At 47.8% G+C, this 24,689-nt stretch overlaps 2 protein-coding genes across 2 annotated transcripts in view; one reads left to right on the top strand and one right to left on the bottom strand.

Moving 5' to 3' along the window:
* The first annotated feature begins 376 nt into the window (after positions 1–376).
* Positions 377–6,418, top strand: LOC118944023 (transmembrane protein 160). The gene is made up of 4 exons (XM_036961397.2): positions 377–2,583; positions 2,693–2,717; positions 4,518–4,610; positions 4,778–6,418. The coding sequence occupies exons 1-4, from the start codon at positions 2,365–2,367 to the stop codon at positions 5,074–5,076; spliced, it is 636 nt and encodes a 211-aa protein (XP_036817292.2). The 5' UTR covers positions 377–2,364; the 3' UTR covers positions 5,077–6,418.
* Positions 6,419–8,996: 2,578 nt separating this feature from the next.
* Positions 8,997–24,689, bottom strand: part of LOC110503300 (neuronal PAS domain-containing protein 1) — a 40,395-nt gene continuing 24,702 nt past the window's right edge. Inside the window, exons 5-12 of the mRNA XM_036961396.2 lie at positions 23,131–23,220; positions 19,549–19,723; positions 17,748–17,860; positions 17,259–17,455; positions 16,794–16,900; positions 16,300–16,447; positions 11,868–11,980; positions 8,997–11,596 (exon numbers count right to left, since the gene is read on the bottom strand). Coding sequence (XP_036817291.1) covers positions 10,596–11,596; positions 11,868–11,980; positions 16,300–16,447; positions 16,794–16,900; positions 17,259–17,455; positions 17,748–17,860; positions 19,549–19,723; positions 23,131–23,220 — 1,944 coding nt within the window. The 3' untranslated portion in view covers positions 8,997–10,595. The remainder of the gene's footprint in view (positions 11,597–11,867; positions 11,981–16,299; positions 16,448–16,793; positions 16,901–17,258; positions 17,456–17,747; positions 17,861–19,548; positions 19,724–23,130; positions 23,221–24,689) is intronic.

The following is a 24,689-nucleotide window of genomic DNA, read 5'->3' as shown; positions in this document are numbered from 1 at the left end:
GCTTACGAGAGCGTTATCACACAGTAATCCAGAACAGCTGGTGCTCTCATGCATGCTTCAGTGTTGCTTGCCTCGAAGCAGTATAAAAATAAATGTTGCTCATCTGGTAGGCTCGCGTCACTGGGCAGCTCGCGTCTGGGTTTCTCTTTTAAGTCCGTAATAGTTTTCAAGCCCTGCCACATTTGATGAGCATCAGAGCCGGTGTAGTAGGATTCAATCTTAATCCTGTATTGATGCTCTGCTTGTTTGATGGTTCGTTTGAGGGCATAGCGGGATTTCTTATAAGCGTCCGGGTTAGTCTCCCACTCCTTGAAAGCGGTAGCTCTAGCCTTTAGCTCAATGCGGATGTTGCCTGAAATCCAATGCTTCTGGTTGGGATGTGTACATACAGTCACTGTGGGGATGACGTCACTGTTGCACTTATTGATGAAGCCGATGACTGAGGTGGTGTATTCCTCAATGCCATTGGATGAATCCCAGAACATATTCCAGTCTGTGTTAGCAAAACAGTCCTGTAGTGTAGCATCCGCGTCATCTGACCACTTCCGTGTTGAGCGAGTGACTGGTACTTCCTGCTTCAGTTTTTGTTTGTTAGCAGGAATCAGGAGGATAGATTTGTGGTCAGATTTGCCAAATGGAGGGCTGGGGAGAGCTTTGTATGCTTCTCTGTGTGTGGAGTAAAGGTGGTCTAGGATTCTTTTCCCCCTGGTTGCACATGTGACATTCTGGTAAAAATTTGGTAAAACTGATTTAAGTTTGCCTGCATTAAAGTCCCCGGCCACTAGGAGCACCGCTTCTGGGTGAGCATTTTCTTCTTTATGACCTTATAGAGTTGGTTGAGAGCGGTTTTCGTGCCAGCTTTGCTTTGTGGTGGTAAATAGACGGCTATGAATAATATAGATGAGAACTCTCTTGGTAGATAGTGTGGTCGACAGCTTATCATAAGGTACTCTCCCTCAGGTGAGCTATACCTCGAGACTTCTTTAATATTAAACATCGCGCACCAGCTGTTATTGACAAAAAGACACACACCTCCACCCCTCGTCTTACCAGAGGTAGCGTCTCTGTTCTGCCGGTGCATGGAAGATCCCGCCAGTTCTATATTGTCCGTTTCTTTGTTCAGCCACGTCTTGGTGAAACTTAAGATGTTACAGTTTTTAATGTCCCGTTGGTAGGGTAATCTTAATAGTGGGTCATCCATTTTATTTTCTAACGATTGCACGTTAGCAAGGAGAATGGAAGGCAGTGGGAGTTTACTCGCTGGCCTCCGGATTCTCAGAAGGATCCCCTTTTCCGCCATCTTATCTTCACGCAAAGGCGTGGATCTGGGCCTGTTCCAGTGAAAGCAGGATATCCTTCTTGTCGGGACTCATTAAAAGGAAAAAATGTCACTTTTCTGATGTCCAGAAGTTATTTTCAGTCATAAGAGACGGTAGCAGCAACATTATGTACACAATAAATAAAAAATGAATTTAAAACGTCGGCCATGTTCTTCGGCGCCATCTTCGCAGTTCACTTTTTCAGGCACAGATTCAACCTGTAAACTCAAAAGAACAGACACTGGCTTCTGTTTCACCACTCACGCCACCCTGTCTGCTTGGCACCAAATGACAAGCATCACAGGCACATTTATAAAGCCTGTCCGAACACAAACCAGCTGGAAACTTAAAGGGCACTGGAGGCATAACTTTACAAAAACACATGGAATGTTGTCAAACAAATAACACAGAAGTGTTGTGTTGCATTTGGTTCTCACTACAATGAATCACACCTCAAACATTTCTTCTCAATCAGACTGCATGGTTGGCCACATGAGCATAACAGACAGGCACAGCAATAAAGCCCGGCACAGCAATTAAAGCCAGGCACACATTCTACACAGGACCATGTAGAAAAAGTTGAAAGCGTCACCAGGTGCAAAGGTGGCTTCATACCGTTTACATGTTCCCTTGTAATCCTTACAGGGTCGTTGGTTCCTTCCCTGTCACACAAACAATTTGAAACACTAAAACTGTTCCATTGGCCTTATGTGATAATGGACTCCATGTTGAGGTCTATCGGCGCCATCTGGTGGCTGAATAAGCTAAACACAAGGTGCAGGAAAAGTATAAAGAGATTAGCCAGATGTACCGAGAGAGGAAACCAGTGGTAAAAGAGAAACAGACTACGTTAAACGTTTACAAAAATAAAATACACATGTAATAAGGGAAGAATATGGCACGGTTTATTTTACATACCAAACGCAGGACGGCGCTACAAATAATACATTTCCCAACATTGTGCACGGGAGCACCACCTCCTTCCGTGTGACGTTTGCAGTGTGAAAGTGCACAGGGCATGCTAAGGTCGTGTTTTTAGCGAGCTATGGCTGCCTTGAGTTGGTTTACTTGCGGACAGTTGCCGCGGATTGCATCTCAGTTCGCCCGGGTTGTGAAACACGTCCGGCCGCAGTACCTCGGAGGACTGCCGGCGAGGAGAGTCCACGGGTCTTCGCGGAAATGGGTGGTTGAGAAGGAGCCATGGGGCAAGGCTCGGGTTCCCGAGTATCATCAGCTGACAGAACTCGATAAGGCGGATGCCTTGGTAAATTACAATGAATAGACTCCTTCCTGCATTACAGAAATTATATGTGTGTGCTGACATCAAGCACCTTTCTAAATCACTGGGATTTGTCTTATTGTTTGCTCTGCAGATGCTGAGAAAGTCCCACGAAACCGGTAACTGCACATTTACAGAGCATTCGGAATGTATTCAGACCCCTTGACTTTTTCCCCATTTTGTTACATTACAGCCTTATTCTAAAATGGATGAAATTACCCCCCCTCTCAAATCTACACATACCCCATAATGACAAAGCAAAAACAGGTTTCGATTTTTTTGCAAATTTATAAAATTAAAATAAACTGATTACATTTATATAAGTATTTTGACCATTTACGCACTACTTTGGCAGCGATTACAGCCTTGAGTATGACACTAAAAGCTTCTCTCATTCTTCAAGCTCTGACAGGTTGGATGAGGAATGTCTCTTCACAGCTATTTTCAGGTCTCTCCAGAGATGTTCAATCGAGTTCAAGTCTGGGCTCTGGCTGGGCCACTCAAGGACGTTCAGAGACTTGTCACGAAGCCACTTCTACGTTGTATTGGCTGTGTGCTTACGGTTGTTGTCCTGTTGGAAGGTGAACCTTCGCCCCAGTATGAGGTCCTGAGCGCTCTGGAGCAGGTTTTCATCAAGGATCTCTCTGTACTTTGCTCTGTTCATCTTTCCCTCAATCCTGACTAGTCTCCCAGTCCCTGCCACTGAAAAACATCTTCACAGCATGATGCTGCCACCACCATGCTTCACCGTAGGGATGGTGCCAGGTTTCCTCCAGGCGTGACATTTGGCATTCAGGCCAAAGAGTTCAGCATTGGTTTCATCAGACCAGAGAATCTTGTTTCTCATGATCTGAGAGTCCTTTAGGTGCCTTTTAGCAAACTCCATGCAGGCTGTCATGTACCTTTTACTGAGGAGTGGCTTCCGTCTGGCAACTCTACCATAAAGGCCTGATTGGTGGAGAGCTGCAGAGATGGTTGTCCTTCTGGAAGGTTCTCCCATCTCCACAGAATGACCATCCGGGTTTTTGGTCACCTCCCTGGCCAAGGCCGTTCTCTCCCGATTTGTCAGTTTGACCGGGCGACCAGCTCTAGGAAGAGACTTGGGGGTTCCAAACTTCTTCCATTTAAGAATGATGGAGGCCACTGTGTTCTTGGGGACCTTCAATGCTGCAGAAATGTTTTGGTACCCTTCCCCAGATCTGTGTCTCGACACAATCCTGTCTCGGCGCTCTACGGACAATTCCTTCGACCTCATGGCTTGGTTTTTGCTCTGACGTGCACTGTCAACTGTGGGACCTTATATAGACAGGTGTGTGCCTTTCCAAATCATGTCCAATCTATTTAATTTACCACAGGTGGACTCCAATCAAGTTGTAGAAACATCTCAAGGATGATCAATAGAAACAGGATGCACCTGAGCTCAATTTCGAGTCTCATAGAAAAAGTTCTGAATACTTATGTAAATAAGGTATTTCTGTTGTTTTATTTGTAATAAATGTGCAAACATTTCTTAAAACCTGTTTTCACTTTGTCATTATGGGGTATAGTGTGTAGATTGATGGGGGAAAAAAAACATTTTTGTACATTTTAGAATACGGCCGTAACGTAACAATGTGGAAAAAGTCAAGGGGTCTGAATACTTTCCGAAGGCACTGTAGATTAGGAAGAGGTTTAAAGACAGGCTATTTATTTAATTACTATGCTATGCATTTTTGTTAGAATTCCTGTTGGCACAGTTAGATTAGTTGTTGTAGTGTAAGAAGTTCTGCATGCGTCTCTAGGCTATGTTTACACATCTGAATCCATGAACCTCCGCAACATGGGAGAAGCTCCTGACTGCAAACACTGATAGGGTTAGAGGAAGGGATGAGGGGGTTGTTTTCAGACTGGGCTGTAATCTCTGTGTTGTTCTGTTCTAGGTTTCCTGTCTTGGTTCCGTAACGGACTCCTGGCCACCGGTATCGGGGTCATCGCTTTCGTCCAGAGTGACGTAGGACGAGAAGCAGGCTATGGTAAGGAGGCTAGGAAGGGCCAGGGGCAAGGCTCTATTCTGTCGCAGCGAAGCATAATTATCAGAAAAGTCCTTAACGTTGCTGAAACACACCCACGCACACACCCATTATAAAAATACTGCTATCGGTAATCAATCTTTCCGCCTCTGTCTCTCTCTCTCCCCCAGTCTTCTTCATCCTGGGTGGTGTGTGTGTATCGTTCGGCGGGGCGTCCTACGTGGGCAGCCTGTTTTCCCTGAGGAGGATCATGCTTCTCTCCCTGCCTGCCATGCTGCTGAATGTTGCTGTGGTGAGCAGCATCGCCCTCTTCTGGCTGTGTGCGGTATCGCTCTACATTGGACGCCTGGAGGTGGAGATTATTCACGAGGATGACGATGACGGAGGGGAGTGCCCAGACTGTCGCGACCGCTGCAACCACTCCCATGGCGACAGGCACCACGGCAACGGCAAAGGCCAAGACAAGTAGAGCGCTTGAGTGGCAAAGGTGACAAAGTGTGTGTTTTGTTTCTTTGTGTGTGAGTGAGACAGAGAGAGTGTATGACACTCAAAGATACGTGGGTACAAAGGGGATCAGTGAAAGGCATGATTTGGTTATGTCCTCTGTGAGAGGAGTTTGTGTGGGTGGGTGACTGTGATAGGTATCAGATGGGGCGGCAGGTAGCCTAGTGGTTAGAGCGTTGCACTTGTAACCGAAATGTTGCAAGTTCGAATCCCCGAGCTGTCCTGAACAAGGCAGTTTAACCCACCCATGTGTTTCGAGGCCGTCATTGAAAATAAGGATTTGTTCTTAACTGACTTGCCTTGTTAAATAAAGATGGGGGAAAAAAATATAATATCAGATGTTAGATTTTTTTCAATTTAGTTTTATTTTACACACACACACAAACACACTGTGAGAGTGCCTCATTTGAGTTTATTTACTCCTGATCATGTTAACTTTAAGAATCAAAGAGCCCTGTACAATTCCTAAGCCATACTCTGAGCCAGCTCATGCTGTGTTCACCTAAATATGGTTTTGATTGATGCTATTTTTTTTATTTTTTCTATCAGTTGATTCTATATCCATACAAAGGACTACTTGGATTCTTTGTAGTAATCCTTGCTGGTGACGTAGAATGAGGAGATGTAGCCCATGTCGACGCGTTGAGTGGATGAACTAGGCCTATGCGAATCGAACGATATAGGGTATAAATAGGTCTCTGTGTGCGTGTAAGCCTGGGTTTTTCTTTTTAATGTGTTTGTTCTGTTCTTACAGATAAAAAATAAATAAAAAACTATTTAGGCTTCGGCTTACATTTTTCCAAAGGGTTTTGTGATTCGTATAGCAAATAGCACTTTGCCAGTTTGGTTTTTGTCATGAGTTGTAATTGCTTTATTAAACATGTTCAATGCAATCTTGAATTCAATATTCAATTTCCAGAGTCGTTGAACTGCAAAGTAACGATATTTCATACCTTTAGTCAATCGAGGGCTGATAGTTGGGAGCTACAACTGAATCAAAATACCAACCTTAAGAAACTATACCATTTTGTATAACCTGTATGTTTTGTGTGAGATGATAAGAGTACATTTAGGTATTGTTAGCCTGTAGCCACCATCCTGACCTGGCCGCTGAGCTACAGAAGATGAGCTTGCGAGACCCGGATGTTGGAACGAGGCGAGTTGGTCTCCGGGTTAGAGATCATCTATATAGAGTTGCAGTGTGATGTGTGTTTTGATTTCTGCATGGCCTTCAGTACAACGTATAGGTACATCATTAGACTTTATGTATGTATGAATGTGTACATAAACACAGTTACAAAATCAAACTGGTGTTATTGCTGTGTGTTTGACCCCTACGCGAAAAGACTACACACTGTATGTTTGTGGTCAATACTCACAGGATAAAACGAAATGAAAATTGCATTGTAATTTCAGAAAATGTCCGTAATTTATTTGGCGCTAATAGTGGAATGATAGTGTTTAGCTTAATACTTAATACCACCATTGCTGTTCTGACTTTGTGGCTGTGTTATATTGTGGAAATCGCTATGTCATGGTTAAAATGCTACACTGTTTGCTCAATTTCAGTTCATGCAAATAAGCGCTGAATAGTGTAGGGAGTCATTGTCTCATCTACATCGCAGTGAAATATATTTCCAACAACAAATATAGCTTTTACAACTGTTGGAACAAAACCGGAAGTAAAAGGCTCAACTTGCATATTCTAATTTCTGAAATTACAATGCGAAAGTATCCTATGTGTAGCACCTATTTAAAGAGATCAGAATGTTGCATACACACACGTAGGGTTATCTATCAGATTTCACACCATAGAAATGGAATAAGAATTTGGAATCAAAATGGCTGACATTCCCTTAATTCGTCTTGTGTCGTTCCTGTCACTCAACCAAGCATTAATGCCATGTATTCTTCCACCCTCCTCTCTGGGTACACGACACACAGAGCAGCACCTCCCGTGCTGTCTGGATAACACTGCGGGAGGGTGATTATAGGGATCACCGAGTAGGTTACAGGCCCAGGTGCGGGTTATCTCTCATCCATCGATTCACTGGAGAGATGAGAAGGTTCGGGTCGAGGCACGAGCTGCTGAGACTCACCTCTCTGTCCTGAGGTCGGAAGCCCATCCAGTGCTTCATACCATCCCTCTCTGTCCTTCTCTTTCTCTCCACCCAAGGCGTTTTGGCGCAGTTCGTTTCTCATGCAGGGTGTGTCTGGGTGCTGCATCGTGCCCCCCCCCTACCACCACCACCACCTCCCTTCTCCTCGGCTGCGTCTGACTGCGCTGTTTGGCATGCAGGCGGCTCCTGGGGCCTGGCGCGTCTAAAGGGCATGGCGCCAAGCAGCACGCACCCACACTGACAAACACCCGGACCGTGGACTGACTCAACCCACCTCACGGCACCATGGCAGGTTATAGATGAGCGTAGTACCCTCCCCTCACGACCTGGACAGAATAGAAGAGGGATGGGGCTGTGGCAGTGAAAGAATGAGTGGAACAGGTGGCGTGGGTGAGGATGGAGAGACTGAAGGAGGAGGGTTGATAGTGTAAAATGAGTGGTTAGATTGAGGGAAGATAAGAGGTGGCGAAGAGAGGGGGTGGGGCACGTTGAAAAGTGTTGAGGGTGGTGTAGTTGGGGATAGGATGGATGGGGGGAGGGAGGGAGGAGAGGGGTGTAAAGGAAGGGGGGGGGGGTCTACCTTCAGTTCTCACTCAAATATTACCTCTCGTGTTTTCCATTTCAGTGTCAAGCCCATGTGGCCAAGGTACTATTTCCCTAGAGACTGCAGCTCCGTTCAGGGGCTGAGATAAGCCTTCAAAGTCACTGACAGACAGACAGCTAGGGCGTAGGGTTGAGGAGAGACGCCCATGTCCCCCACAAACCCACAGTCCCTATCTGAGATGTAGAGGCACACCTTCACACCCACCATGGAAAAGGCTATCAGCGGAAGAACTCACTCCTGAGAAAGCAAGAGATAAAGGAGGAACCTGAGGTCATTTCTTAACTCTCTTTACGCGGGCGCGCACACACACACACACACACACACACACACAGCAGACGTGCGCGCACACACACACACAAACACAGCAGACGTGCACTCACACACACACGTACACTCACATTTTCTCCCCAACAACTGCTCTTGTTTAGTATGCGCTTCCTTTGGTCTTGAGAAGGAATGATCCTCCCTCTAATGAACTGGGGCCTGCCACTAGAATGTAAAACAGGATTTAACCCATCTTCAATGTCAGAGCCCCTCCCTAGGGCTGCCTGGAACAACACAACACCCGCTCTGAAACATACACACGTACGGCCCCTCGGTAACACACACACGCTCGCATTCGCACACACAGATACACCGGCTATTCGCACAACCCACTGTATGCATACACACGGCCTCAGGCAGACAGACACCCAGCCTGACACACGCACACAGGCATACACACACAAACACTGCCTCAGTCACACACATGCGCACACACACACACCCTTTGTCTAAATCTTCAGATCCATTACTTAGAGAGCTTTGGCTCATAAACCTGGATATACAGTACACTGTCTAACGGGCATGTTTTCTCTGCACCACATCAGGCCCGGGTCACTCAAACCGGCTCTACAGGGACCAATATGGATGACGGTTTTTAACATCAGGTACTTTTTCACGAACATTGTTGTGCACCCTTGTGCGAGGCAGGTATAGACATACTCAGCCATCACCTTCATCTTCCAATGTCTCGAGACGTAACGTCGAGATGACTTGAGACACCGAGAGACATTTGAAGGCTTCTCGAGTTACATTCTGAAGGCATGTTTTTCGAGACAGGCAGTCGCCCGGTCCACTCTTACCGACAGCCAGTCAGACACTAGAGGGAAATTAGAAAACTTTCTTGTACTCCTCAAATGTAATATTTTATTGTCGTCATCAGTATCATAGTATTTATACATGGGTTCGTTTTCAGTTGAAGATCAGAAGGGGGTGGTGTATTCAGAAATATTTGAACAGAAAGGGGTTAGAGTCACTGATGTGGCAGGGAAGTGTTTTGTTGTTGTTGCCGAGCCAGTGGAATTACAACCGACGCACAGGCGAACAGACATACAGACGGACAGACATCCCCTCGTATGACACACATGGTCCTATACAGCTGACATCCGACCCCTGTCCATCAGTAATTCTTCACTTATAACCAGGACAGCGATTTAAGATTGGGGACATTTTAATCTCTAGAATATTCCGTTTGGGATGATGTTCTTTCTCTCATGGCCTCATAATGTTTGGGATGGGATTTCTGGAGTGATGTGTATAAAGATGAATATCTTTGATATGATTTGATATATGTTTTCCACCCCGCCTCTAATGACCTTATGGATGTTTCGGACAACCACTTTTTGAGAACAAAAAGCTGCAGTTCTTATTTTATTGACCACAACTGTACTAAATCCCCATGGTCATATTTGAATGACCGCACGTTTAATGACCGCGTTTTTAAACTCCTGTGGTCTTTCTTTCATGTGGTCCGTTTGTGGTATTCATCATGACCACTCTGTAATTGAACCCTTAATGCACACGAGGAAATTCAAAAGTGCTATGTGTTCATAACAAATTTCAGGAAGTGCTCGGACAAATGTGAATAATTCAAAATAAATAACCCCCCCCCCACCCCCCCCCAAATCCTTTATTTTGAATACATTTGTAGAGGGCTTCTGAATTCAACTGTGGCATTTCCCAAAGTATGTTCTCTAGTAAGACAATAGTTCTTACACCTCTCCCACTTCACCCTATGGCAACAACATGACAATATAACAGGACTATGGCTTTCATCTCAAACCCAGCACAGCCCAGCATCTCTAACTTTCACAACACTTCATTCTATAGGATCATTTTTCAGTTTTCACAAGACTGAAAACATTACAAAGTGACCAGACAGTAGAGGTGTTGTACGTTCCCCCCCTCCCATGCCTTTCTTTCCCAGACGACATCATGACAGAACAGCCTCGGAGTGGAATGGAATGTATCTGAGACTCTCTCACTCTCTCTTTAAGAGATTATTCAGTATTCACGCAAACATGTGGGGGGGGCGGGAACAAATGTCATCCATTTTTTTTTTCTCTTTTTTTCATTCACACTTAAGTCAGTCTGACAGGCTCAGGAGCAGTTGTTATAATACTGAGGAAGGAATAGTGAAGGTATGTCATGGCCCTGTCTCTATGTACAATATGGCTTTAGACATGGAACACTGCACAGTCATTTAACAGCAGTGGAGAGAGGATGTGGGAGAGCAGAGAGGGGGACAAAGCTTGGACAGCTAGTGGGGTAAAGTCAAGTGTCAAAGTCCACTTTGAGTGTCACCCATCCTGTCACCTGCGTCGGACACCATCTGACTCCCCCACGGAAGCAGTGCAAATGGTCCTTTGTTCAGTTTCTCAACCCCATATGTCCCGACGTCCTGCCCCCCATGTCTCTCTCTCTAGCCCCTCCTCTCTTTCAGTCCTCCTCGGACCCCGCGGCCCCCCTCAGTCCGTTCACACAGAAGGGGTTGAAGGGATTGTCCGAGGCGGAGAACCCACTGAAGGAGGGCAGGCCGGCCAGCCTCTGGAGGTGGGGGAAGAAGGCTGGGGGGCCCTTGTGGTGGTCGGAGCGCAGCCCCTCAGCACCGAGGTGGGAGTGGGGCAGCTCTGGGGGCGCATAGCGGATGGTACTGGGGGCGTACAGGCTCTGTGGCCCCTGGGGGCCGAGGGCCAGGGGGTGAAACAACACCCGTCCTGCAGCACCCCCCGCTGCCAGTCTATGCAACAGCTCAAAGTCCGGCCCGCCCCCCCTGCCTCCAGACAACATTCCCCGCTCCTCACAGGGTAGAGGGGAGGAGCCGGACATCGGAGGGGACATGGAGGGGGAGGGCGGGGTGAAAATACCATTGGGTGGGGCTTCACTGCTGGAGGAGGAGTCCGGGATAGGGGTGAGGGGACTGTCGCCGTTCAGGCTGCCGCAGGGTGTGTGTGTGTGTGAGGGTAGGGGTTGTATGTGTGAGGAGGTGTGTGTGTGTGTCCAGCGACCCCCTGCGATCAGTGCCTCATGTTCAGTCTTGATGTTGGGGCGGCCAGAGAGAGGCGAGGACACTACACTCTTCAGGTGCTGGATTACCGCACGGCCGTTGTGCGCCCCGCCGCCCCTGTCGCCCCTCATGGGGGTCTCCTCGCCTCGTTTCGAAGGCCCCTCCTCTCGTTTGACACTCGCGCTGTCTCCCCCATGCTCCCACTCTCTCTCCTCTCCCCCGCTCTCGCTGCCCAGGTCTGAGGAGGCTGACACACTCCGCTCTCTCTGGCGGAACTCTTCCAGGCGACGCCGCGTTTCCGCGGGAGCACCCTCAGAGTCAGACCGCAGAGGACGTTTCCTCCTGTCCCCTGATTGGACACCGGGATTATAGATCTCTCTCAGTTTCGAGTCAGGGTCACCTTTACACACAGAGCTTTTCATTGGCTGTGGGCCTGGGGAGGGGAAAAGAGTTGGATGTATCATTACATTTTAGTCATTTAGCAGACACTCTTATCCAGAGTGACTTACAGGGAGCAATAAGAGTTAAGTGCCTTGCTCAAGGGCACATCGACAGATTGTTCACCTAGTGGTCTCGGGGATTCGAACCAGCGACCTTTTGATTACTGGTTTATTGCTCTTAGCCGGTAGGCTACCTGCTGCCCCATCATGTGTGTTAGTATATGTGTGGGTGTGCGTGTCTGTTTTGACTGTGTGGTTCCCTACCCCGGGTTTGTGGTGAGTGTTCCGAAGGGGAGGAGCTGGCTTTCAGACGCTCCGCCCTCAGACTCTCTGGGAGCTGCAGCAGATCCAGGGGAGTGTCTGGGAGCTCTGTCCGACTGAGAGGGAGAGAGAGGGAGAGGGAGAGAGAGAGAGAGAGAGAGAGAGGGAAAGAGAGAGGGAGGGAGAGAGAGGGGAAAAAGAGATAGGGAGAGAGAGAGAAAGAGAGAGAGGGGAAAGAGGGATAGGGAGAGAGAGGGAAAGAGAGCGGGAGAGAGAGAGAGAGAGAGAGAGAGAGGGAAAGAGAGAGGGAAAGAGAGGGAGAGAGAGAGATATTGAGAGAGAGAGAGAGAGAGAGAGAGAGAGAGAGAGAGAGAGAGAGAGAGAGAGAGAGAGGGAGAGAGAGAGAGAGTGTGAGAGAGTGAGGGTGAGACAGTAAATATAAGATAATAAATGCACCTTTTACAGCTCTTGAGTGCTGCAGCAAACCACTGTTTATGTCTCCTGATTTAGCAAGATGGGTGCAGGGAGTACTTTACAGAGAGCTTTATATGGTCTTAACTTCCTTCACACCATTACCCTCATCTATCAACAATACCAGCCTCTCCAACTAATACCTCCCATCAACTTCCTCCACACCATTAACCTCATCTATCAACAACAACCAGCCTCTCCAACTAATACCTCCCATCAACTTCCTCCACACCATTACCCTCATCTATCAACAATACCAGCCTCTCCAACTAATACCTCCCATCAACTTCCTCCACACCATTACCCTCATCTATCAACAATACCAGCCTCTCCAACTAATACCTCCCATCAACTTCCTTCACACCATTCCCCTCATCTATCAACAATACCAGCCTCTCTAACTAATACCTCCCATCAACTTCCTCCACACCATTACCCTCATCTATCAACAACAACCAGCCTCTCCAACTAATACCTCCCATCAACTTCCTCCACACCATTACCCTCATCTATCAACAACAACCAGCCTCTCCAACTAATACCTCCCATCAACTTCCTCCACACCATTACCCTCATCTATCAACAACAACCAGCCTCTCCAACTAATACCTCCCATCAACTTCCTCCACACCATTACCCTCATCTATCAACAATACCAGCCTCTCCAACTAATACCTCCCATCAACTTCCTTCACACCATTCCCCTCATCTATCAACAATACCAGCCTTTCCAACTAATACCTCCCATCAACTTCCTCCACACCATTACCCTCATCTATCAACAACAACCAGCCTCTCCAACTAATACCTACCATCAACTTCCTCCACACCATTACCCTCATCTATCAACAACAACCAGCCTCTCCAACTAATACCTCCCATCAACTTCCTCCACACCATTACCCTCATCTATCAACAATACCAGCCTCTCCAACTAATACCTCCCATCAACTTCCTCCACACCATTACCCTCATCTATCAACAATACCAGCCTCTCCAACTAATACCTCCCATCAACTTCCTCCACACCATTACCCTCATCTATCAACAACAACCAGCCTCTCCAACTCATCAACTTCCTTCACACCATTACCCTCATCTATCAACAACAACCAGCCTCTCCAACTAATACCTCCCATCAACTTCCTTCACACCATTACCCTCATCTATCAACAACAACCAGCCTCTCCAACTAATACCTCCCATCAACTTCCTCCACACCATTACCCTCATCTATCAACAACAACCAGCCTCTCCAACTAATACCTCCCATCAACTTCCTCCACACCATTACCCTCATCTATCAACAATACCAGCCTCTCCAACTAATACCTCCCATCAACTTCCTCCACACCATTACCCTCATCTATCAACAACAACCAGCCTCTCCAACTCATCAACTTCCTTCACACCATTACCCTCATCTATCAACAACAACCAGCCTCTCCAACTAATACCTCCCATCAACTTCCTTCACACCATTACCCTCATCTATCAACAACAACCAGCCTCTCCAACTAATACCTCCCATCAACTTCCTCCACACCATTACCCTCATCTATCAACAACAACCAGCCTCTCCAACTAATACCTCCCATCAACTTCCTCCACACCATTACCCTCATCTATCAACAACAACCAGCCTCTCCAACTAATACCTCCCATCAACTTCCTCCACACCATTACCCTCATCTATCAACAATACCAGCCTCTCCAACTAATACCTCCCATCAACTTCCTTCACACCATTCCCCTCATCTATCAACAATACCAGCCTTTCCAACTAATACCTCCCATCAACTTCCTCCACACCATTACCCTCATCTATCAACAACAACCAGCCTCTCCAACTAATACCTACCATCAACTTCCTCCACACCATTACCCTCATCTATCAACAACAACCAGCCTCTCCAACTAATACCTCCCATCAACTTCCTCCACACCATTACCCTCATCTATCAACAATACCAGCCTCTCCAACTAATACCTCCCATCAACTTCCTCCACACCATTACCCTCATCTATCAACAATACCAGCCTCTCCAACTAATACCTCCCATCAACTTCCTCCACACCATTACCCTCATCTATCAACAACAACCAGCCTCTCCAACTAATCAACTTCCTTCACACCATTACCCTCATCTATCAACAACAACCAGCCTCTCCAACTAATACCTCCCATCAACTTCCTTCACACCATTACCCTCATCTATCAACAACAACCAGCCTCTCCAACTAATACCTCCCATCAACTTCCTCCACACCATTACCCTCATCTATCAACAACAACCAGCCTCTCCAACTAATACCTCCCATCAACTTCCTCCACACCATTACCCTCATCTATCAACAACAACCAGCCTCTCCAACTAATACCTCCCATCAACTTCCTCCACACCATTACCCTCATCTATCAACAACAACCAGCCTCTCCAACTAATACCTCCCATCAACTTCCTCCACACCATTACCCTCATCTATCAACAATACCAGCCTCTCCAACTAATACCTCCCATCAACTTCCTTCACACCATTCCCCTCATCTATCAACAATACCAGCCTTTCCAACTAATACCTCCCATCAACTTCCTCCACACCATTACCCTCATCTATCAACAACAACCAGCCTCTCCAACTAATACCTACCATCAACTTCCTCCACACCATTACCCTCATCTATCAACAACAACCAGCCTCTCCAACTAATACCTCCCATCAACTTCCTCCACACCATTACCCTCATCTATCAACAATACCAGCCTCTCCAACTAATACCTCCCATCAACTTCCTCCACACCATTACCCTCATCTATCAACAATACCAGCCTCTCCAACTAATACCTCCCATCAACTTCCTCCACACCATTACCCTCATCTATCAACAACAACCAGCCTCTCCAACGAATCAACTTCCTTCACACCATTACCCTCATCTATCAACAACAACCAGCCTCTCCAACTAATACCTCCCATCAACTTCCTTCACACCATTACCCTCATCTATCAACAACAACCAGCCTCTCCAACTAATACCTCCCATCAACTTCCTCCACACCATTACCCTCATCTATCAACAACAACCAGCCTCTCCAACTAATACCTCCCATCAACTTCCTCCACACCATTACCCTCATCTATCAACAACAACCAGCCTCTCCAACTAATACCTCCCATCAACTTCCTCCACACCATTACCCTCATCTATCAACAACAACCAGCCTCTCCAACTAATACCTCCCATCAACTTCCTCCACACCATTAACCTCATCTATCAACAACAACCAGCCTCTCCAACTAATACCTTCCATCAGCTACTCCCAACCACCCCCCAATTTCACACACACACACCAGCCACCCTTGCTCTCCCGTAGCCAGCCCTGCTCCACTTGGGAGCCCACCCGTAAAGAACTGAGCCCAGACAGGATCGGGGGGGGGGGGGGGGGGGGGGGGGGGGGGGGGCTGCTGCTGTTAAGTTAATGAGCTCTTGTAATTACAGCACTAATGAACTAAAACACCATTCAGACCCAACATTCTGACATCTATTTGTTGTATTTATAAAGCTTCAATTAGTATTGTAATTCAGCCTGTCCCCCCTTGTTTTTGTCCGACTCCTCTCTTGCTCTGTGCGTGCACGTGTGTCTGTTTGTCTTGGAGTGTGTATGTGTGTTTAGGAGCTGGGGGGTTGTGGGTCCTGAGACAGAGACAAAGGAAAATATTGAATCCATGTGCGAATACTTGTATCATTTAGGCGTTGTAAATGAACAAAGCCCTGCATAATGCTATAATGAAATGTATAAGTCGGCATTACAGTTTAGTATGTTAAAATGACGGTGGACTGAAGGAGTCAGACTCCTTGTCTAAGAGCATAATGCTGGATGCGTTGTCTGCTGCGGTTGACCTGAGGCTACCGTGGCGACGGGGCTGACTAGCGACGGGGCTGACTGGCGACGGGGCTGACCTGATGACGTAGTTGACCCAGATGACGTTGCGTTCGTGGGGGGCTTTGTGGTTGATGGAGACGGTGGCACAGGACTGGACCCACAGATAACCCCCTCTCCTCTGGAGCCAGCGGTAGTACCCGGTCACCACCTGACCCTTCCTCAACACTGGGAGGGAGGGAGGGAGGGAGGGAGGGAGAGAGAGAGAGAGAGAGAGAGAGAGAGAGAGAGAGAGAGAGAGAGAGAGAGAGAAAGGGAACGAGAGAGAGAGAGGGAGAGAGAGGGGAAAGAGAGAGAGGGAGAGAGAGAGAGAGAGAGAGAGAGAGACAGAGACAGAGACAGAGAGAGAGAGAGAGAGAGCGAGAGAGAGAGAGAGAGTTGGCGTAGCACTACAGGACTTTGGCAGCAGAGGGCGCTGATTGCAAAATATGAACTTAAACGCACACACACACACACACACACACACACACACACACACACACACACACACACATAGGGCAGGGCAGTGACTCACAGTCCTCATGGCTCTGTCTGATGTTATCCAGGTCTTCCACGTGGATGAAGTGGTAGCAGGTGTGTCCCACCACCTCTGCCGGGCTCAGGTCCATGTACTCTGAGATCCTACAGGGAACAACGATGGTTTTATCCACGTGATGTAAACATAATAGACACACATACACAGGCAAACAAACACATACCATTTCTTATTGGAGTCAAATACAACCATAAAATGATTCACAGTACAACCATATATGCGCCCCATACAGACATCGGCCCCTGTGTGCAGCCGTGTTGTTGTGTCGTTGTGTAGCTGCGTTGGCGTGTTGTTGCGTTGTTGATGTGTTGATGTGCTGTTGTGTACCGTTGTGTCGTTGTGTAGCTGTGTTGTTATGTTGCTGTGTTGTTGTGTTGTTGTATAGCTGTGTTGGTGTGTGTTGTTGTCGTGTTGCTGTGTCGTCGTGTGTCACTGTAGCTGTACCTGTTCTCGCAGTAGGTGACCTGCAAATCCATGTTGACCCGGAAGACAAACATCTGGCTCTCCATGCGCACCTCGTTCAGCGTGGAGGGCGGGAGCGTGTGCGCAAGGGCCACCAAGCCCATTGGCCGACGCACCGAGCGGGCGGAGCCTGGCACCATGGCAGGGCGACAGCGGATTCGCCCGGTCACATGGATCACCTGACAGGAAGAGTTTACAGTAACTTGCACGGTTGCACATGTACAGTGTCTCTACTAAACGAACGGCGAGTAGTCCATTACTAGAGTTGCAAAACTCTTGTAACTTTTCAGAAATTCTCTGTTTTTACAGAAATCCTGGCTGGAAGATTCCTGGATTTACGAGGGAATAAACAGGAAACCGGAATTTTGCCACCCTGTACATTCCAAACAGTCTGAATGATTTCTAGGAATGGAGAGTTTGATTTCTCTCTCTCTCTCTATATATATATATATATATGTCTCTTACTCTGACCTTGTAGCCCGAGGACTTGACGTGGAGGCCTCTCTTGGTCAGGGTGGACTTCATACGGATGAAGAAGCCTCGGTCAGGAGGTTCATTCCCAGGAGAGAGGGGGCTTGAGGGAGCTGTGGAGAGACAGGGGGACGACAGAGTTAGCTTGGGAGAAACCACATTTGGACCAGATTTGGACAACATCAGTCCAGGCCTACAGACATGTACAGTGGGGCAAAAAAGTATTTAGTCAGCCACCAATTGTGCAAGTTCTCCCACTTAAAAAGATGAGAGAGGCCTGTAATTTTCATCATAGGTACACTTCAACTATGACAGACAAAATGAGAAAATCACATTGTAGGATTTTTAATGAATTTATTTGCATATTATGGTGGAAAATAAGTATTTGGTCACCTACAAACAAGCAAGATTTCTGGCTCTCACAGACCTGTAACTTCTTCTTTAAGAGGCTTCTCTGTCCTCCACTCGTTACCTGTATTAATGGCACCTGTTTGAACTTGTTATCAGTATAAAAGACATCTGTCCACATCCTCAAACAGTCACACTCCAAACTCCACTATGGCCAAGACCAAAGAGCCGTCAAAGGACACCAGAAACAAAATTGTAGACCTGCACCAGGCTGGGAAGACTGAATCTGCAATAGGTAAGCAGCTTGGTTTGAAGAAATCCACTGTGGGAGCAATTATTAGGAAATGGAAGACATACAAGACCACTAATAATCTCCCTCGATCTGGGGCTCCACGCAATATCTCACCCCGTGGGGTCAAAATTATCACAAGAACGGTGAGCAAAAATCCCAAAACCACATGGGGGGACCTAGTGAATGACCTGCAGAGAGCTGGGACCAAAGTAACAAAGCCTACCATCAGTAACACACTACGCCGCCAGGGACTCAAATCCTGCAGTGCCAAACGTGTCCCCCTGCTTAAGCTAGTACATGTCCAGGCCCATCTGAAGTTTGCTAGAGAGCATTTGGATGATCCAGAAGAAGATTGGGAGAATGTCATATGGTCAGATCAAACCACAATATACATTTTTGGTAAAAACTCAACTCGTCGTGTTTGGTGGACAAAGAATGCTGAGTTGCATCCAAAGAACACCATACCTACTGTGAAGCATGGGGGTGGAAACATCATGCTTTGGGGCTGTTTTTCTGCAAAGGGACCAGGACGACTGATCCGTGTAAAGGAAAGAATGAATGGGGCCATGTATCGTGAGATTTTGAGTGAAAATCTCCTTCCATCAGCAAGGGCATTGAAGATGAAACGTGGCTGGGTCTTTCAGCATGACAATGATCCCAAACACACCACCCGGGCAACGAAGGAGTGGCTTCGTAAGAAGCATTTCAAGGTCCTGGAGTGGCCTAGCCAGTCTCCAGATCTCAACCCCATAGAAAATCTTTGGAGGGAGTTGAAAGTCCGTGTTGCCCAGCAAAACATCACTGCTCTAGAGGAGATCTGCATGGAGGAATGGGCCAAAATACCAGAAACAGTGTGTGAAAACTTTGTGAAGACTTACAGAAAACGTTTGACCTCTGTCATTGCCAACAAAGGGTATATAACAAAGTATTGAGATAAACTTTTGTTATTGACCAAATACTTATTTTCCACCATAATTTGCAAATAAATTCATAAAAAAATCCTACAAAGTGATTTTCTGGATTTTTTTTTCATTTTGTCTGTCATAGTTGAAATGTACCTATGTTGAATATTACAGGCCTCTCTAATCTTTTTAAATGGGAGAACTTGCACAATTGGTGGTTGACTAAATACTTTTTTGCCCCACTGTATGTGAGACGTACCAGGCTCGGGGGTCCCGGCCAGGGAGGATGTGGAGGCAGAGCTGGAAGCGCTCTCGGGGGCCACGTGGCAGCCAGCCTCGGCCCTCAGGTGGGGCCTGATGCCCAGACGCTCAGCCATCTCCACATGGTCCGCTGGGTGGATGTAGTCAAACACACTGCTGCCCGTCAACTCCACCTGAACACAATGAAATGTAGAGGTGAGACACAAACACTCATGCATGAACACATGAATGCACGCAACAACACACGGACGCACGTCGCACACACACACCCCTGAGCTGGGGGACAGACACCGATGACAATAAAACACATCGGGAAGGACAGAATCCTGTTGTATTTGGTGATTAAAGGTAGTTGAAAGACACCAGGGATATACCATCTGTGAAGGTCAGATTTGACTATTTGAATCGGTTCATTCATTCCCTATTAATTCATAGACACCAGCGTATCCAGCCCACTCCCAGAGAGGGATGAAGACCACTAACACCTCCCAGCTATCATCCTACTGCATCATAGTGTCCTACTCCAATCATTTAAGGTGAGATTCCATTTCATATGATAAAGCGCTTGCCTGCTCCCTGCCTGCACCCTGCCTGCCTGCTCCCTGCTGGGCTGCCTGTCTTCCCCCTGCCTTCTCCCTGCCTGCCTGCTCCCTGCTGGGCTGCCTGTCTTCTCCCTGCCTTCTCCCTGCCTGCTCCTTGCTGGGCTGCCTGTCTTCCCCCTGCCTTCTCCCTGCCTCCTGGGCTGCCTGTCTTCTCCCTGCCTGCCTGCTCCCTGCTGGGCTGCCTGTCTTCTCCCTGCCTTCTCCCTGCCTGCCTGCCTATCTGCTTCCTGCTCCCTGTTGGGCTGCCTGCCTGCTCCCTGTCTGCTCCCTGCCTGTCTTCTCCCTGCCTGTCTGCTCCCTGCTGGGCTGCCTGCCTGCTCCCTGTCATCTCCCTGCCTGCCTGCTCCCTGCCTGCTCCCTTCCTGCCTGTGTGCTCCCTGCCTGCCTGTCTGCTACCTACCTGCCTGCCTGCCTGGCTGTTCCCTGCTGGGCTGTCTGCTTGGCTGCCTGCCTGCAGCCTCACACCCTTGTCTGTAGGACATACCCATTTATGAAGGATTAGATCCATTTAGTGTGGGCTTTATGGGATTTCCAGCAGGCATTCAAGGACATCACAGCCAGAGAGCTGAGCGAGGGAGCACAGATTAAGTGTGAATGAAGAGAAAAAAAAGGAGGGCTAACTCCTGTAAAGTGTAAAAAAGAAAAACACAAGGAGAGAGGATTCGAGTAAGTATCGAGGGATCAGCGGAGAGATAAAAGTTTTAAAACAGCCCGGTGTTAATGAGTTGCTCGATGTAAACGAGACGTAAACGGACCAGAATCCCCTGGCAGAGACAGGAAGTCAGCCCTTGAGGACCCCAGGCTTCCCACAGTCCTTTGCCCTCCTTCAGTAAAAGGCAATACTGACGTCTGTGGTACTTTACCTGTCTGTCTACTGTCACTTCATCACAGGGAGGAGAGAGAGAGAGAGTGAGAGAGAGAGGGGGAGAGGGAGAGAGGGAGAGAGAGAGAGAGAGAGAGAGAGAGGGAGAGAGAGAGAGAGAGAGAGAGAGAGGGAGAGGGAGGGAGAGAGACAGAGAGAGAGAGAGAGACAGACAGACAGACAGACAGACAGACAGACAGACAACAAGACATAGGTATAGTGTGGGGGGGGTTGAGAGAGGGGGGGGAGAGAAGGAGAGACATGATATAAATAATAGCAGGAAGCTTTAATATGTATGAGGCATCCGGGCAGTCGTCCACAACACACTCTCAGCCCGCCGCTGACGGATGGGAGAGGAGAGAGGGAGGGGGAGTGATGAGGGCTGCATACTAACCAGTCCAGGATCAATTCCCCGCTCCCTCCATTCCTCCGTCCTCCCTCCTGCCGTGCAGGAGGTAAGGGGGGGTTGAGCAGCAGGACCTGGGGTCCCGGTACAGAGCGCGCCTCTCCGGCCAGGAAACTTGGGGTGAGGGACATGATCACCTCCAGGTAGCAGGGGAGCGGACGGCGGGTTGTGCCCTTGGTCAAGGTGCCTGACCTGGGCTAAGCCTGTCTAAGAAACCCCACTGTCTGGAGAGGGGCCCCGTGGGTAAGCCAGGGCAGAGGGGTTAGGCTGGGGGACAGGTCAGGGCAGTCCACAGAGAGATCCATGTCCTCCAACAACAACCACCAGTTACATTTTTCTCTCTCTGTCTCTCTCTCTCTCTCCTCCCTGAGAGACAGGGATTTGTTCTGTTAAAGTGTGCATGCCCTTTCTCTCACCTCCCTCCCTCTTTCTGTCTCTCTCTCTTTTTGTCTTGCAGTCTTTCTCTCTCTTGTCAGTTATTCTAAACGTGGTACTGTGTGTTTTGGAGTTAAGGTAAATCTTGATTGTAATTTTGTTTTAAGGCTGGTGTGTTTAGTTCTGTTTGAGGAGATTTGACTAGTGAGGCCATCTGTTTAAGGAATAAGAATAGCCTTGGTTGTTTACCTATTCAGTCCCATGATGCATTTCACTTCAACTGCACATTTAAGCTCTATTTGCATACCAAAAATGCTTTCCATTGCCATTTGGCTGTGTAGTCCTTTCACACCTGTTCAGATATATTTCATAATTAGATTTTAAGTTTGTGTTTACCAACAGTTAGCAGGAGAAATACCAAACTGTAACACAAACACACCGGCACACACACACCGGCACACACACACACACACACACACACACACACACACACACACACACACACACACACACACACACACCACTAATAACTAGCCTCCCTCCAGGACAGTCCAATCCAACCAGGGGCAGACTCCCTATTACACCCAAATCCCCCCTTTTAAAATCCACTCAAATACCACCTATATCGAAATGTCCTCCCTCTTTTCTCTCTCTCTCATTCTGTATCCCCCATCCTTTTCCCCCAAAACAAATCTTATCACTCCCCTCCCCTCCTCCCTCCCTCTCTATCCCTATCTGTCTCCCCATCCCCCTTGGTGTTTTTTTCTCCTCCCGACAATCAATGGAGCTTTTAAGATGCCTATCGATTTGCTCCCTTAGACAGGCCCTGAGCGCAGGGGCGACACTTTGATTGTTGGGCCAGTAATTACTGTTATTATTTATGCATCTGGTCGAAATGGCAGGACTTAACATTCACAGTACAAGAGGCCGCAGGCAATCAACAAAGGTGAGCACCTGGAGGGACGAAGGGAGGGAGGGAGAGGGAGAGGGAGAGAGGCAGAGAGAGAGAGAGGGAGAGAGAGAGAGAGAGAAGGAGAAACTAGAGAGACAGAGAAACAGAGACAGAGGGAGAGAGAGTGTGAGAGAGTGAGAGAGAGAGAGAGAGAGAGAGAGAGAGAGAGAGAAAAACTAGAGACAAGCAGAAGAGAACAGTCAAAGACATCTAGACACACACAAAGGTGGGAACACACCCAGACACATTACAACATCTGACATGAAAATGAAAAGAGATGATGGGAGTAACCTGAGTGAGTGAGTGAGTGAGTGAGTCAGTGTGAGAGAGAGTGTGTGTGTGTGTGTGTGTGTGCGTGTGCGTCCATGTACAGAAGGCCTTACCTGTGAGAGGCCCAGGTAGATGGAAACAGTCTCTGATATGTAGAGGAAGCGTCCCTCTGAGCTTACCACAAACACAAAGCCGTCCAGGGACTGTGGAAGCAACACACACACACACACACACACACACACACACACACACACACACACACACACACACACACACACACACACACACACACACACACAGACAAATTAGAGCAATTAGCGTGTATCGAGCAAATTACAATGAGCGGCTGCCTGCCACTGGAGAACCACCAACAACCAGCCCTTCACCGCTCAGTCTCTCCGACCTCTCTCCCCTCCTCTCCCGCCCACATCAACAGTCCTGTCAGGCTGGCCCCTCAGGTACACACGGCACACTACTGGTAAACACCACCGGCCTGTTCAGAGAGTCAACAAGGCACATTGAACACAGAGCCGGCAGACACCAGCGGAGCCGTTTCAAATCAGTGTCAATAACGGTAGGACGCCATGTCCTGTTGTGTTGTGTCTGTCTGCTGACCAGAGACACCGGCAGGTAGGTAGAGACAAGAGGTAGAGACAGGGAGGGGGTAATTATGATGGTAAGTGAAAGGTATACAGCCACCCCATTAGGAAGGACTCCGTCACAGAGTAATATTTGTCGTAATAACAAGCATTCACACAAGTGAGTAGCGGCGGTGTGCTGGGAAGCTCGGGCCACTTTGCTGAAGAAAGATTGCTGTTTTGGCAGCGGCGCTTAAAGTGCCGCTAATTTATGCAACTGACACATTCAGTATGCAAATGCGAGTGGCCGGGGTGTGGGGGGCGCGGCGAGCCCGGCTGAATGGCAGAGAAATAAAGTGCAATTATCATGCTATTACTGGCAGAGGACGGCAAGAGGAAAGAATCATAGCGTTTTCTGGAGCCCTAATTTGATTTCTATCAGCGTCGTTCCTCCTCAGGACGTTCGGCGCAGACGGCAGTCTTTTGTCTCAGCATACCTCTGTCATTTAGGACAACCCATACCCCCCCTGTCTGTCACCCTTCTCCTCTTTCCCTCCCGCGTTCTATCGCACCTCTCTCTCTTTTCTGTCCACTGCAGTCATTTGTCGTTGTTTGATCTTAATACGGTGGGGCGGTGCGAAGTCTTTGTGGTTTTAAATTTTTTCCGAGTGTTGACTGGCTGGAGGAGACGTCAGAGGGGTCCAAACATGTCTTTACAGGCAGGAGGAGATGTCAGAGGGGTCCAAGCATGTCTTTACAGGCAGGAGGGGACGTAAAAACAGAGAAGCAGCGTCACACTGTCACAGGAATAAACATGGCTACCTTGTCCCACTAACAATTGCAGCATGCTGTGACGATAATAATGTTTACATGGTTGAATATTTGAATATTTTTGGAAAAACATTTAAATAGATGAAACGTGTCAACAAACAAAAGGGCAGAGAATGAACCTCTTCAATAACCTGGCTAAATGTGCAGAGAATGAACCTCTTCAATAACCTGGCTAAATGTGCAGAGAATGAACCTCTTCAATAACCTGGCTAAATGTGCAGAGAATGAACCTCTTCAATAACCTGGCTAAATGTGCAGAGAAT

This window comes from Oncorhynchus mykiss, chromosome 24, assembly GCF_057628025.1.
Source record: "Oncorhynchus mykiss isolate SJ-2025 chromosome 24, ASM5762802v1, whole genome shotgun sequence".
Lineage (NCBI taxonomy): Eukaryota > Metazoa > Chordata > Actinopteri > Salmoniformes > Salmonidae > Oncorhynchus > Oncorhynchus mykiss.
The sequence above is the reverse complement of the archived record's forward strand: the minus strand, read 5'-3'. Positions and strand labels throughout refer to the sequence as shown.